Below are 16656 nucleotides of genomic sequence, written 5' to 3'. Positions count from 1 at the left end.
TACTTTTAAAAATGTCATCCCATCTGGATCTGTGTATACTACATGTTGCCTGGGAAACTCCAACTATACACCTGCAGTGATGATCTGAGTTAGAACTTGTCTTCAGCAACCCATGGTTGTCACAAAGTCAACTGCTGAAATCAGATGACTGACTTGCTTGATAATGTGATCATATCCCAACTGTACAGACAAATGTTCAAGATGTCAGTCACTGGATTGTCTGGTCAAGACTTAATTATTTATAGAAGATTACCATATCCCGGTAGCTGGAGGGGAATTAAAAACAACTGACACTATATATGAAACTTGCTGATCATTCCCCTGCAAAAACAAAGTGAGTGAGTGAGTTAAGCTTTTCACCGCTTTTACCAATATTCTAGCAATATCACGACAGGGGACACCAGAAATGGGTTTCTCACATTGTATCAATGTGGGGAATCGAACCCGGTGTAGCAGGCCATTTCTTCCCCGGTCTAAACTTTCCCTGGGAAGTTTTGTCCTAGGATATTCTTATCCCGGGGAAAGTTTGGGCTACGCTAAAGTTTTCCCCCTGTTTAAACTAGGATATTTTGTTCTGTTTTCTATGGAAAGGGGGGAGATTCTGGCCTAGCTGGGCCACTTCTTCCCCACCCTTGCTCTTATATAAAAAGGGGGTGTTTCTGGTCAAGCTAGGCTACTTCTTCCACACCATTGCTCTTATATCAGAAGGGGGAGAACAAGTTATTACAAACATCAAACAGACAGTAGTTTTGACTTAAAGTATGGTACACATTTTTTCCAAATAGTCGATTCTTGCGTCTGACTTGGGTGTACTAATTTGAATGCACGGCATGTTTGAACGGCATATATCCCTAAATCCATCCTGCTTCTGGCGCCATTCCTATGAAGACACATTGCATTAGTTCTTCATCTGTCAAATCATGTCGCCTAAAGATGTAAACATTCAAGTATACCCCTTATCAAATCTTGTCTTTTGAATTTAGAATAAGTCACTATCGTGGAATGACAGATGATACAGCATTTGATATAGATATTGTGTATGGTTGTCGTGTTGATTTTTACGTCCGCTTTATGTCGCCGATGTGGATGCCATATTCAAAGCCATGAGTGAGGGAACAATATTTTGAATGGATATGGACATCCAAGTAAAAACTGGGTATTTAGTCAAAGATTCAAATATAGTAATGATTTTGAGATGGGCCAATTTGGAAGAAGTGGGGATAGGTAAATTATTGAAATATAAAAATGCGTAAATGATAATATAAAACAATAGTAATGATATGATATATAATAAAGTAAAGAAGAAAATTGTAATATTAAATTATTTTTAATAATTTGGAATTAGGGAATTGTGTTGGGTCAAACATGATTATTATTACCAGTGGTTGTTTATATTTTAGTACTTATGTCACAGAGATACATATTGATACAAAACTTTTATATTTAATTTTCTGTTAAGCTTAAGGGTCTACTGCATACATTTCTGTACCTGTCCTAGCAGGTTGCACCTGGTGCAAGTAACTTTGTAATCTCAATAAGTTCTAGCTCATGATTATTTGATCATTATTGATATATAAGAAGATAAATGATTCAAGAGATTCATACTTTGTTTCATGACAACATCTGCATCATGAACTGTATATACATGCTTACATACTTGTGATACTTTGCTTTTATGCTTGGTTGCTTTTCTTTTTAATCTCACCTTTTATAAGGCTATTCAAACAAAATGTGAACCATGTACATGTTATATATGAAGATGAAGATGAGGATGACCTGAAATTGTTGTTAATGGAACGTGCTCATGTGAATACCTATGTCTTGTTTTCGTCTCTGACTTTTCCAAGACGAACATAAACATGAAACCTAGGTTGGAGAAGAAATAGCCCAGCTGGCTAGAATCTCCCCCCCTTTCGATATAAGAACTGGCCGGAATCTCCCCCTTTCGATATAAGAACAAGTGTGTGTGTGTGTGTGTGTGTGTGTGCGTGTGCGTCCGTGCGTGTGTGTGGTTTGGCCTAGGCCAAAGTTTCCCCAGGGAAAGTTTGTTCTAGGCCAAAGTTTCCCAGGGGAAGGTTTGACCAGGGGGAAACTTAGGTCTGTTACACTGGGTCTTCGTGACGACTGAGCACTTAAACCACTAGGCTACTCCACTGCCCCTGCAATAACAAAGACAACTCATTTCCCCATACAGGTTTTAATCCACTGACCAGAATATAGATAACATGCCATGATAACAATCATGAGAGATTCACAATCAACAATATATGACAAGGATTCATGTAGCAGTAGTGAGTTTAGTTTTATGCCACACTCAGCAATATTCCAGCTATATGGCGGCAGTTTGTAAATAATCGAGTCTGGACCAGACAATCCAGTGATCAACAGCATGAGCATCTATCTACGCAACTGGGATACGATGACACGTGTCTCGTGTAGCAGTATGACATATGACACTTCATTTGGTGGAGAAAACTAACTATGATATAATCATGAGAAATATATTCAACTAAGGAAGTAAGTTAAATGGTCTGCATTGTGCTGCTAAAATAACAAAATAAAATAACACAATACAAAAATCATTCCAAATAATACCAACACATTTAACAGAATACCTACAAATATACTCTTTGGTATGAAAAATATCACATTCTGAAAAACCAGCATGATCATAATCCACAAAACATCTTTTCATGACCTGACACAGGCTTACCAGGTTTCTACTGGCTAATAGGGCCCTTGTTACATCCCCTCCTTTCCATAGTTGGTGGACAGATGAAGGCTGTTTTAACCTGTGCTCTATCTTAGGAACTTGTCTGGGGTGAAGAGACCATAAGTCATGTGACTTGGTCTTAATACGGTTGTGAGCCAGTATTTTATCCCGGTTTGTCACTTTCATGGAAATGGGTGAAAGTTGTAAGTAACACAGGTAAACAATGCTTACCATTTCGGTAAATATTGTTGTTCACTGAAAGTACATTTTCTGTGCTTACAGACAGCCATTCATTTCCATGATCCAGCTCAGCTAAGGGAAGTAACTCAAACTCCACACCAGACTGTCGGGCTTAGATCCTGACAGAGCTAAGGGAAGTAACTCAAACTCCACACCAGACTGAGGGACTTGGTTGATTTAGCCACCCATGCATTCTGGTACAAGGGAGATGAGGAAACAAAATGAACATTAACAAAAAGAGTGTACCACACAGTGGAGAGAGTCGCCATGTTTTAAGGTCATGAAATACATGTATTAATGACAACTGATCTGATTATTGTTTTTTAGCACATCAGAATGCAAAAAATATTTGTGCTTCGAAATGTAATTGAAAACAAGCATGGCAAGAACGCACACGAAAGCACCTGGCTATGAACAGTTTGTTGCTAATAGCTGAAGCATGCTAGACATAACCCAACAACAAAGCTATAACAGGTAATATGATATACAATACAATACAGGAATCAGTGAATAAATTAATACTGCAGAACCCCTTAAATCTCAGCACACATGGGAACAGGAAATTGGTGTGGGTAGATTCACCCAGAACGCAGGGCGGGACCCCCACGAAGACAATCACAAGAGCTCATCAGGATTCAACTGAACTTGCCAGGGATGCAGGTAAACCCATCCAAGTGAACCCATTAGTGAGAGAAAATGGGGTAGCATTCATATGGATGTTAAACAATTAGCATTCTTTTGTATTGGGCACAGAGGTTACTTTGGAAGAACGCAAACTCATATCCTTAACTTCATAAATCCCATCACCCACGTGAAATTGTGTAAAGACAATTGTAATCATACATATGTTTTGAACAAACTTTGAAAATATATCACATGGCTCTTCATGAAATATCAAATAGACAACTGAATCAAACAAAAGAATTCACCTTCAAATACTACTTCAAAACTTAACAGCCAGTATTAGAAATTATTCATATGTTTATAGTCACTTAATAAGAATTGAACAAAATTTAATATTATGCCAAGAGAGCCTAAGCCATGCTCTAAATACATAGATTTCTGAAACAAATAAAGTAAGTTAAATAGTAAATATTTTGACAGTTTGAGGTAGCCGCTATACATGCTATATCTTTACAACATAGGTTCAACTGTAGTTTTGGTACAGACATTTAAAAAAAAATAACAACTGAGGAAATATTAGTAATAACACAACTAGACTAGTTACATTGCTGTTTCCAGGCAAGTGATATTTCTTTTCATATTACCTCAGGGCTCTGTGTTCAGAAAAGTTGATTGTCTGATATGTGTGAGCGTGTAATATACTGAACAGCAAAAGAAACGCAAGTCTGGCTTTTTGTCAAGTTTGTGAATAGAAGACAACCAAAATCATGTCCAATCATTTATTCTATAGACAACACTGTGAATTTAACAGCTGAAAGTTGCTTCTGACATTGAATTGCAATAAGTTCAAATTTATCACAGTCCGTCAAATGGAGATACCCGCGTGTATGGCCACCTTGAGCTTGCACACAGGCCGTGCAACGTGGCCTCATTGAGTTCAATAGAGTCTGAAAGAATGCCTGAGGCAATTGGTTCCGCTCAAACACCAATCTCTATTCCAACTGTACAAGTGTTAGTGGCTGTCTACCTACACCAATCCTCTGTCCAATTTCTTCCCAGAATGTTCAATGGGAGCCATATACGGGGAAAGAGACAGCCATGGAAAACGTTAATGTTGTTTTAAGCCAGATAATCCATCGACAACCCTGCTGTGGGAGGGCTGCAAATGTCGCTGGGGTTGTTGGCGTGTCAAAATTGGCCCCACATATGGCCTTCGGCAGTGGATTCCAGCAGCCCGAATACCACGCCTAATCGTATCGCTGGACACTGCTCCCCTTGACCCATGAACTAAGGCTGCTGTCACTGTTGGTGCTTGAGTTCGGTTCCTTAGATGAGTGACCCAGATGAACCAATCTTGCGCATGAGATATCACTCGTTGCCGTTCGGTACGGGGACGATCAGCAGCAACCCCAGTTTGCTGATGACGTTGAGCAAGTCGTGTAATCGTGGTAAGATGACAGCCCAATTGTCTAGCTACAACGGTTGCAGAGCTACCTCCGTGCAACTTTCCAATGGCCATTCCTCTCTGCTCAGTCGTGAGTCTAGGCATCGTTTGTGTAGCGTGTACATCTCCTAGTGTCAATACTGAACTGTTTTTTGACACCTTTATAAAGGATACTTCAGAGTGAAATGCATGCTATTCATCCAGAACCGTCGATGCACATGCTAAAATGATGGTTTTGCTGCACTGTTGGTGTGTTTGTGCGAATGGTTCGTATGGACATCAAATTGCATGACATCATCTCATCTTGGATCATTACGTCACTTTACCATGAACCTTCCATAAACATGAACGCTCACCTTCATGAGATTTCATTTTTTCGAAACTTGCGTTTCTTTTGCTGTTCAGTATATGATTATTAAACTATTCTTTTAAATGATTTACAAACATGATAAGAATAAGTGACATTCAAAATTGTGAAAATGTGAAGAGTAATTGAGCATGACAACTGATGTAGAACAATCTTCGAGTATTTCTGTTACATTATCTTGAGCATAACTGTTTCCTCGTTTACTTGGAGAACACTTACCTAAAGTCACAAACTCAGTCTTAGATAAGTGAAGACATTTTTCTCCCTACAAAGTCTGATAACTATGTTTACAGGGAAATACTGTCATGACACACAATGTGATCTAAAACACCCAGTTCAAATAGGGTTTGAGAACAAATTTGTATAGGATGTAACAGACTAGGAGGATGTTACTTCCTGCAATCTAGTGGCTGCATCATATGAAATATACCAATACAAATCCAAAACAAGGATATAACATTTGATATCAAGTCTGCCATAAACAAGACATTCCGACATGCTTCAACTGAACATGTGTATAATACCAGATTTTCCTTTTCCTTATTTTTAACAGGATTGATGCAGCCTAACGGTTTTCCAACACATTAAATGAGGGATATGAAAGAAACAGGAAATCTGTAGTTATTTTGGAGTAGTATTGTTGTAAGCTACTATTTCCTGCCATCCAACTGCTGCACACATTAACATATAAAGTTTTTAAGGCACCAGCGATATCACACCATCAGGATAACACAGAGTGGATGCTGTCTCTGGTCCTGATGGGATTCAGAAACAAACTTCGGAATACTTCATAGGTACATTGTATTTTACCAAAGTGGTATGTTCTGACTGTAAACAAAGCGTATGGAAACTGTCAATGTGTATAACCTACTAGCAAGAAACAAATAAAATCAATATACACAAGTTTACAGTCAAATACTTGTGTATACTTCAAACATTTCTTGCAAAAAATATCTGCATTTATGTTGTTGCATCTACCACCACGGTAAAAAACCTGGAATGCTTTGTGACATAATTTGGCACATATATAGACCTCATGTATTGTCCAATTAACTAGGTAGGCCTACTGATGTTTTTGACATTTCTGAATGCATAATGGTTTCTGCAATAATCTTCTCATACTAACAACCCATTACTTGTGTACATGGCGTGTGGGGGAAGGGGGTTGGGTCGGTGTCTGTGTCATAAATATTAGTGAGGTGAGGGTCATTCACATTGTACATGATTCTCTATAAAAATTATCATCACACCCCGTAGCCATAACTCGCCCAAAATACAAACCTTGCCCTACAATATTTTACATCACCATAGAGAAGATTCGGATGCCAATTATCAGCTGTCAACACTTTTCTGCAAAATAAACTGAATAAATCGTGGAGAAATATGAATGGCACAATCCTGTGGCTTTACAAGGTTACTCCTTGACCTTGCTGACGACCAGGGATTGAGTGTCAGGATTCTCCCACACCAGCTCCCCCGCGATGTACGTGGCCAAGGGTTCAAGGTTGTCATTGATGACAATAAAGTCAGCGTCTGTGTTGAACTCAAGTGTCCCTTTCTGTGCCGTTATCCCCATCATCTTCGCAGGGTGGAGAGAGGCAGCTTCCAGCGCCAGGACTTGGCCACAATCTGGGGGAACAAAATCATTACTATCACTCTTGTTGACTCCTTAAACTCATAGCTCACTTACTGAGAAACAATAATATAAAAAAATGTAAATTAAAAAGAAAAACACAATCAGAAGAAGTAAGAAAAAATATCTAACTTGATCTTTCAGTGCCTTACTTGTAGATTTGATGAAGTGCCTCACACAGTTATCCAGGGTTGAAATACTGAAACAGAAAAGACGAATCAACATAAGACCTTGTGATATGACCTGTTGTCACAAGCACCATAAAGATATTACAAGGTTGACATAACAGACAGTAATGGCATGTTGGTCTTCATGCTTCTGTTATGGGGTTCCTCCTCTTGAATTGGACAAGTACAAACTGGCAACTGCTTAACTGGGCTTGCCATTTTAGTCACCCCCATAAGAGTGACAATCTCATCAAAGCAGATTTTAGTTCTCTTAGCTACTGCTCAACAAAGATCTGCGGACATCCCATATCTTATCACGTCAGAAAGACCTTTCATCCACCCAATCACAGCATTGCTGAACAGATTGGGACAGTGATGGTAATAGTGTTTTCTAATAATCTAACCACACAAAAGTTAACACAGGGTATACCGCACAACAACACATCATTGTCTGTCATTTGTTTCAGTGGGATAAACATTTGAAATGGAGCAGACTTAAGATAACCTGTAGGAAGTACTGCCATACAATCTTGGAGACCTATTGGCAGGGCTCGGAAATTCCACTCGTCCGCTCGAATTGATGAGTAAAATTTGTTTCAGGCAAGAGAAAAACATAATTTGCTCATCCTACTGTGGACGAGTACGTTTTCTGACCCAAAAGTAACATTTTTTCTTTTTCCTTGAAGTTCAGCTATCTTAAATGGTGAATGACTTCCATTTTTTCAAAGTTTTTGAACCAAGACAAAGTAGGTAATGTTTATTGCAGTTTTATTCCAAGCAAACATTTGTAAATTAGATAATTTTTTAAATTTATATTCATTGTGATGCATGATCTATAGGGCAAGTACAATTTTAGAAGGACGAGTGGAAAGTTCATAGGGCGAGTGCAGATTTTTCAGTTTTCAAGCCCTGTATTAGGCAATATAGACACACTTTTTGGATAAGGAACTGTTAATAATTTATGGCTAGGGGGGATGATAATGATGATTTTTATGGAGAAGCATGTACAATGTGAATGACCCCTCCTAAAATTTATGTACATAGTAAGTGACCCCCCTGCATGTCATGTACAACAAAATCAAGTATCACACCCCACCCCCACATAGTTTGTTGGCAAATATTAGAAATACTTATATGTACAAAGTTGCTGACCACCCTGGTACATGTGCATAAAAGTAATGACAAACACACCCCCGACCCCCAAATTATGTACTTCTCATACCATTGTGGACCTGCTTCACAAAGGTACAAGAATTTGTATCTCAGTATAATCAGAACCATCAATCTCAATGTGATCAGAACCATTACATGGAAGTGGCTTATTCACTGATTTCATTCACTTACTCACTCACTCACCTTCCACAAAGTGTATCTGTCCCAGCCAACACTGCTCTCTTTCCCTTGATTTCAATCTCCTGCTCCCCGAACACATAGAAGCCCTCTGGTAGACCCATTGCCTGGATGGCATCCGTAACCAGCACTAACCCTGTACAACACAGGTATAACTGGGATATCACATGGTCCTGTACAACACAGGTATAACAGGGATATCACAAGGTCCTGTACAACACAGGTATAACAGGGATATGACAAGGTCCTGTACAACACAGGTATAACAGCGATATCACATGGTCCTGTACAAAACAAGTATAACTGGGATATCACATGGCCCTGTACAACACAAGTATAACAGGGATATCACATGGTCCTGTACAGTACAGGTATAACAGGGATATCACATGGCCCTGTACAACACATGTATAACTGGGATATCACATGGCCCTGTACAACACAGGTATAACAGGGATATCACATGGTCCTGTACAACACAGGTATAACTGGGATATCACATGGTCCTGTACAACACAGGTATATCAGGGATATCACATTGTCCTGTACAACACAGGTATAACAGGGATATCACATTGTCCTGTACAACACAGGTATAACAGGGATACCACATGGTCCTGAACAACACAGGTATAACTGGGATATCACAAGGTCCTGTACAACACGGGTATAACTGGCATATCACAAGGTCCTGTACAACACAGGTATAACAGGGATATCACAAGGTCCTGTACAACACAGGTATAACTGGAATATCACAAGGACCTGTATAACACAGGTATAACTGGGATATCACATGGTCCTGCACAACACAGGTATAACTGGGATATCACAAGGTCCTGTACAACACAGGTATAACTGGGATATCACATGGCCCTGTACAACGCAGGTATGACTGGGATATCACATGGCCCTGTACAACACAGGTATAACAGGGCTATCACAAGGTCCTGTACAACACAGGTATAGCAGGGATATCACAAGGTCCTGTACAACACAGGTATAACAGGGATATCACATGGCCCTGTACAACACATGTATAACAGGGATATCACATGGCCCTGTACAACACAGGTATAACTGGGATATCACAAGGTCCTGTACAACACAGGTATAACTGGAATATCACATGGACCTGTACAAACACAGGTAAAACAGGGATATCACATGGCCCTGTACAAACACAGGTATAACTTGGATTTCACATGGCCCTGTACAACACAGGTATAACTGGGATATCACATGGTCCTGTACAACACAGGTATAACTGGGATACACATGGTCCTGTACAACACAGGTATACTAGTATTTGGGCCCGTTTTGGGCCTATTTTGAGTCCAGCGGCGCGCCCGGCGGGTTAGCGTTTTTTGCCTAAGTCCACGGTGCTTAGTATGACGGCAGGGGGAAGGAGTTTCGGGAGGGATGCGGTTTGACTTTGGGTATGTGGGGGTGCTGGGCGGATGTGGGAAGTGCAAAAAAACGCATGTTTGGCACTTATTTGGGCCCTTTTGGGGCTTATTTTGAGTCCTTAGGGTTTGAGCTAGGGTTACAGGTACGAGCTAGGGTTAGGTTTATTTCGACCCTTTTGGTCGATTTGGGTGCGGTTTTCGTTGGGACGTGTTGGGAGGCTGGGTGCGGAGGTGGTGAGCGCAAAAAAACGCATGTTTGGCACTTATTTGGGCCTAACCCTAACCCTAGCCTGCACAAGTTGAGGTAACGGTGAGTGTTAGGGTTACAGCTAGGGTTAGGTCATTTCGGACCCTTTTGGTGGATTTGGGTGCGGTTTTGGCCTTTGGGCATGTGCGGGGGTGCTGGGCGGGTGTGGGAAGCGCAAAAAAACGCATGTTTGGCACTTACTAGTAACTGGGATATCACATGGTCCTGTACAACACAGGTATAACAGGGATATCACATGGTCCTGTACAACACAGGTATAACAGGGATATCGCATGGCCCTGTACAAACACAGGTATAACAGTAGTTTTAGGGTGTATCTACTGACCTTGAGGGTGTACTCTGTGAGCAATACGGAGTGCTGCAGGATGAGTATGGATGCCATCGGAGATAAGGCCGTAATATATCGTCCTGTCCTTGGGTAGCCTCTCACTGGCGAGGAGACCCACAAGGTGAGGGTCACGGTGGTGGAACTGTGGGCAGAGCCAACTGCATGAAACATACCCCCACAAACAGAGACTGATGTCCAGTAATTTCTCCGTACCCAACTGACAGTTCACACATGGTGTCAGGGAGTAGAGAAATGCCTATATACTCCTGGTCTGTAGAACATGCAGCTACTGAGTTCAAACATAAAAAAAACTTAAAGGTCACATGCAACGTAAAACACAACTTTGCAGATTCTGATACCTTTCGGTATGGACTTACCGAAACAAAGCGTCAAAAATGCAAATTCAACTTATAAAGTTGAAAAATAACGCGATGAAAAAAAACGCGCGAAATCGGAGTTCAAACGTTTCACTAATTTTCCCCAGACTTTTCTGGGAATACGGGTTTCAACAGCTGGGCTGCGCTCATAGCACGGCGCAGTGAAATAGGTTTGCGCAACTTGGAAGCGGGCTGTCTGGTGAATACTCGGTGAAGGCTTTGGTGTGAGCTATTTTCATAATGTTTTGTTGATATCTCACAGGCGCGAGCTTTTTATATGTTATGACGGTAAATACTAGTAAACTGTTTATATAATTTCATTTGTCTATTTCACTACACGTTCTTCTTACCGAGTCACTTTCTCAGTTCGATACTTAAAAGCAATGTCATTATTTAGCGTTGACACAATTTCTAACTGTGATATAGATATGTCGTTGTCACAGACAAAACTCAGTGTCTTGTTTTATTGACACCTGTGTGTCTGCCTGCCTGTCTGCTAATGACAATATTCAATACACAACTGCGACCACTGACCACATGCAATTTGAACTTAACACCAATCAGGCTATACACCATAAACAAAACGCATTGATTTATGGCCCGAGTTCGGTCTCTGTCACATCATGTAATTACACAGACAGGTGTGATACTTGAACACATGACATGTTATGATGTCTGTTGATTGCAAAATGTTATACACAAAAAATGAGCATGTATTTACAAAACCCAACATCTCTATATATACACACACAATGAGCTGGCGGCAGCTGCTAATGAACCAGCCGTTACACTTGAGTGCACACCCACCCGCTCTGACTGGGTTCGGTATCCCGGCTGCTTCGTTTCGAGGGAGGTAAACCTAAGTACAAAATATTGCACTTTTGATTTGCGATTATACGCTTATAATTTTGTTTATTTCTTTTTTCATAATCAGCAATGCATATTATATGTCATGAAGAAGTGATAATTGTGTTTTAATTATGTTTGATTTTTTGGTTGCATGTGACCTTTAAGAGAGTTGGACTGTGACTGTCATTTGTTGTTCAGTTTTATAACCTTATAACCTGGCCTTCAAAATTCATGCTAGTCTGCTAGTTTGAGGCGACTGATTTGTGCTCGGGGCAAGTATAATCCAATGATGGTAGTCATCAGTGACTTGTAGAACTTGAGGGTTATAATTCTGTAACCAACATTGACATTAAAGCAGAGGCGGATACAGCTTTTTGAGAAAGTGTGTGTGTGTGTGTGTGCGTGCGTGCGTGCGCGCGCGCGCGCGCACACACACACTATTGAGAAAAGGAGGGGTGCACACTTCATTTTCACCTTAGTTTCAATGGTCATTTAACAAACTTTCAGCACATAAAGGGGGTGCACACCCCTGCACTCCCCCTCTGGATCCGCCTATGTAAACGTACTTACTGGCAGCATGGCATTGAAGAGATGAGTAATGTAACAAGCCCCCTGGCTCACAGCCTCCTCGCCCTGGACCAGATTACTCTGTGAGTGGCCTGGAGACACAGATCAAGGCAGCAGATGAGCAGTCACTGATACATCACCACACACATTCTACATGGGGATTCTGAAGAAGTTGATGCACATTATGCACATCATGATATGTTTATGACTTAATAAATTTAATAAAATCATCATTACCTAGACTGACCACGATTCCTCTCTTGATGAACTCCTCAATCACCATTTTAGAATTGTTCAGCTCTGGTGCTAATGTAACTATGGCAACATCACTAACTGAGCCGTATGTTTCCAAGACATCTTGGAAGCCATTGTCAAAGATGCGGATGTGTTCAGGTGGATGGGCTCCCTTCTTCTCCCGACTGATGAACGGCCCCTCCACATGGGTACCTACACACAGGGAAAGATGAGATGACAGACAGAGAGGATCATCTGTGTTCATGAAGCTGCTGATTGTGTAACCTGGTAACTGAACCCATGAGTGGACCCTAATGAACAATCTCCAGAGGAGGTAACGTGAGGTGAAACAACACAACAAACTTCATCTCACACATCCATAGGGTGATGCAACATACTTCACTGTCCAGAACCAGTCTGTTCAATATTACAAAGGTCTTTATTGCAGTCCCTTGGACACCAATTCTATATTTGGTTGGCAAGCGATATCAATATTTAGAGCTTATCATGTCTTAGGCGACAAAGATTTTCCATCAAAAGCTTCAGTTTGTCAACTGACCTAAAACACCAGCTCCTTCCTTACTGCCAGGGCACTGCTTGATGTGAGGCAGGATCTGCAGACAGTAACACAATCTTGTTTCTACAGGTTACCTTAGAAACACATACACATTAAGAAACGCTTTTCCATGATAGAAATTGTTTTGTACATGTACCCAAACAAACAAAAGTGCAAAAGTTTTTTCTAAATCGGGTAAAAATCTTTCAAATCAAATTCAAGATACTGTTAAAAGTTTAAAAATATTGACTGATTTCCCTGATAATTACAGACTAGTTGAATACTCTGGGAACACTAGTTCCAGGCTGTCTCCTATTGAAGCAAGTTGTGTACTGATCCATTAGAGGCAACTTAACAACTGTATCGTATATTCATGGTTACAACATCACAACAACTTTACAACGACTTTATTACAGACCAGTAGACATCCTGAATGCTTCATCCTGCTGAGACACCATTCATTTCATATGGCTATAATGATATATCCATCTTGTATACACATAATAAATACCACTGTTAGGGACCGTTCATAAGTTATGGCTTGGGGATGTGATGATGATTTTAAGGGGGGTCACCCATTGTGTGTGTGTGCGTGCGTGCTTGTGTGAGTTCAGCATTTTTGTACAGGGCATTTTTTTTTTACATAACATGCAGGGGGTCACTTACTTTGTACATAAATTTTAGAGGGTCATTCACATTCTTCATGCTTCTTCCCCTTGCCATAAATTATGAACGCTCCCTAAGTTGGAACTTTAAGAGAGCTATATAAACACCAAACTGTTAAGCATCCAAATCATTGCTGAATGGCCTTGACTACAGTAAATTCTGTAACAATAAATCCTGAGTCAAACCATTTTGTGGAGACAGGCTGAAACTGAAACAGGGAAAACAATCACTGTAACCTTGTGGTATGTGCTTGGAGGGGAGGTAATCACAGTTGGGCAAAATGATGTCACTCCGTGAGCTAGAAGGCCCTTCGCTACTTTGAGCACACCTTCTTCTATTGTTCCCTTGTCAGGCACCTGGGAGAAGTCCACACCAAATGCACCTGCATAACACAGGCACACATTGTGACACAAAGTAGATATTAATTAAAGTTTTGTACTTCCTAATACCAGCAACTAAGCCATGGATCTTGGTATCACAAATTTCAAGAGTCAATTCTTATCTTTGACTACCAGGCAATTTTCAGTAATGAGTGAAACAGCTGAACTGAAACTCAGTGAAAGACGTTTTTAAGAAAAACGGTTCTAGAAAGTAAATGAAAATATAATTTGACCTAAGCACATATGAAACACAACAGGTCCAGAAAATGTGGTGTTGTTCTTACAAACTGATTGCCTCCTACTTGTAAACCATGGAAGCACTGAACAAAATATGGTAGGGAGATGATGCTTGTATATTTATACTGGATAATGCTAGAGATTTCTTCTCTACTAAAAATGTTTGTGAATCAACGAAGTTTGATCATAATGACAGCAATATTATTCCATTTATGACTCAAGATATATAACAAAATTATTGAATGACGTCAGACCAACAAGAGTCAACTGAACCAGTTTTATGATTATCAAGAAGTTTTGGCATTCCATAAATGAAGAATGTGCATACCATGTTTTGTCTATAAATTAACAAGCCACCAATACATACCAGCATCTAACACTGGGTCAAATAATCTGGTCTTTCTTGGATGGATGGTGATTAATTGTTATTTTTGTGAAATAAACAAATTCTGCCACCATGTTGACATGTGGATGCAAAACTCAAAAGATTACATGGACAATGAAAGGTCTACAAAGCTGAATATCACAGAATGAATGATAAATATATGAAATGAAACAAAAGTTTAATTTAACACCGTTGATCTGTGTCTCGATGAACCCTGCACAGATGATAGCTCCATTACAGTCAATCTGAACATCAGCATAGGATTTTTCCTCAAAGAAGAGTATCTCAGGGTTGACAATCTTCCCATCTCGGACCCACAGGTCATCCTTGTAAATGCTGTGCTTCCTTAGAAGTCTGCAGTTTCTGTACTGATACAGTACACCATGTGAAGACTTGGAGGGCATACTTCTCAATTGTGCTGAAAAAATATATTCAGGTGACAGAGGAATCATGTAATTTAGGACTTTAAGTATGCTATAATTAGGATAAAAAAAATTCAACAAAATGTTGGAGACCAGAAAAATATGTATACAAATTTCAGATGAACTTCCTTATTTACTATATTGTTGGACTATATGTTTTCAAACATCAAATATTTTCAGACAGCATTGTTTACTCATGCTATAACCATAACAAGGTGTGGTCAGTCACACTGACATTGTAAAAACTTGGATGATGTCTTGTTCTGATTTGGTTCAATTACAATGATATCTAATATTCCTCTGACCGATGCAGGGTCATGACTGGACTGTATAGGACCACATTGCATGATTGTGGCTCTCGACTAATAGTCACCCATCATAAACATGCATGATGCATGTACAAGTGTATCTTAGTCAACAAACATTTTGTAAAAATATATTTGTTTATATTACTATTATAATGGTACATAGCACTTCACATTTCAAAGATAATACATACAACACAACGCATGTTACAGTTGATGAATTATTGATGCCATTATCAATATGTAACTTGAGATTAAAGAAAATGAGGATGGTAAGAGAGAGAGATAGATAAGGGAGTTATCAAATATACAATAATTTAGGCCTCTGCTCATTGAAATGACATTTTCATACACATGACTTCTTTGAGTGGCATTTTAGAAGTTGGAAGTCAGATAGAACAAGTATACTATATAATGGATGACTAGAATAAAAAAGTTGTCATCCATACATTTGTTCTATTTCATACACATATTGACATGTAGCCATGCATAACCACATGAATCAGGGCGTGAGTGTATTTGTAATCACCTTTGGTACTAATCGCCTGATAGGTTTTTCATATCGTTTTTACCATTGCCATAGTAAATGTAGCTATATATCAGATATATCGTTTACATAGTCTGCAGGATTAAATAAAAACTTTTTAGAGGTAACCTGATGATATCACTTATCAGTATACAACGACATAATGTTTGATTAAAAGCTTGTATTAAGTGATTGCTTGAAATGACATAACATGGCTGACAAGGGGTTTTATCGATCATAAATCCTGCCACGGCTATGTAAAGAGGGTGCTATTTTTTCACAAACTAAAGTAAATATAATAAATCGTAACATTGCCAATCAACTGGCCAGTAGATGTGACATGCATTATCAAGAACATGTGTGAAGTTAAACTTGGCAACACTTGCCATACTTACGCAGTTGTCTCAATTCTATGCAGGAAACAGCTGATTGTTGTCTTGTGACCTCAGAAATGAGGACATGCCCCGTTCAGAAATATTTTATGGGCGCAGCCATGTTTGTTTTGGTTTGATCCAAACGACTGTTGGTTGGTCGTTTGGTATATCATTAATCCAATAGACGTAAGGTTTACATTTTTACAGAACTAAAACTTGATTGGTTAGTTAATAT

General features: G+C 39.6%; 1 protein-coding gene across 1 annotated transcript; it reads right to left on the bottom strand.

Annotated features, from left to right (window-relative positions):
- Window positions 1-5922: 5922 nt before the first annotated feature.
- LOC124283096 (N-acetylglucosamine-6-phosphate deacetylase-like) lies at window positions 5923-16584 on the bottom strand. The gene is made up of 10 exons (XM_046719122.1): window positions 16443-16584; window positions 14985-15212; window positions 14029-14174; window positions 13130-13184; window positions 12574-12783; window positions 12340-12428; window positions 10541-10685; window positions 8545-8674; window positions 7174-7220; window positions 5923-7017 (listed from the first exon to the last, which is right to left on the bottom strand). Exons 2-10 carry the CDS (start codon window positions 15196-15198, stop codon window positions 6803-6805), a joined length of 1251 nt encoding a protein of 416 aa, XP_046575078.1. The 5' UTR covers window positions 15199-15212; window positions 16443-16584; the 3' UTR covers window positions 5923-6802.
- Between the last annotated feature and the right edge of the window lie 72 nt (window positions 16585-16656).

Source organism: Haliotis rubra, unplaced genomic scaffold (genome assembly GCF_003918875.1).
Source record: "Haliotis rubra isolate DU_JTF1 unplaced genomic scaffold, ASM391887v1 Scf31, whole genome shotgun sequence".
Lineage (NCBI taxonomy): Eukaryota > Metazoa > Mollusca > Gastropoda > Lepetellida > Haliotidae > Haliotis > Haliotis rubra.
The sequence above is the reverse complement of the archived record's forward strand: the minus strand, read 5'-3'. Positions and strand labels throughout refer to the sequence as shown.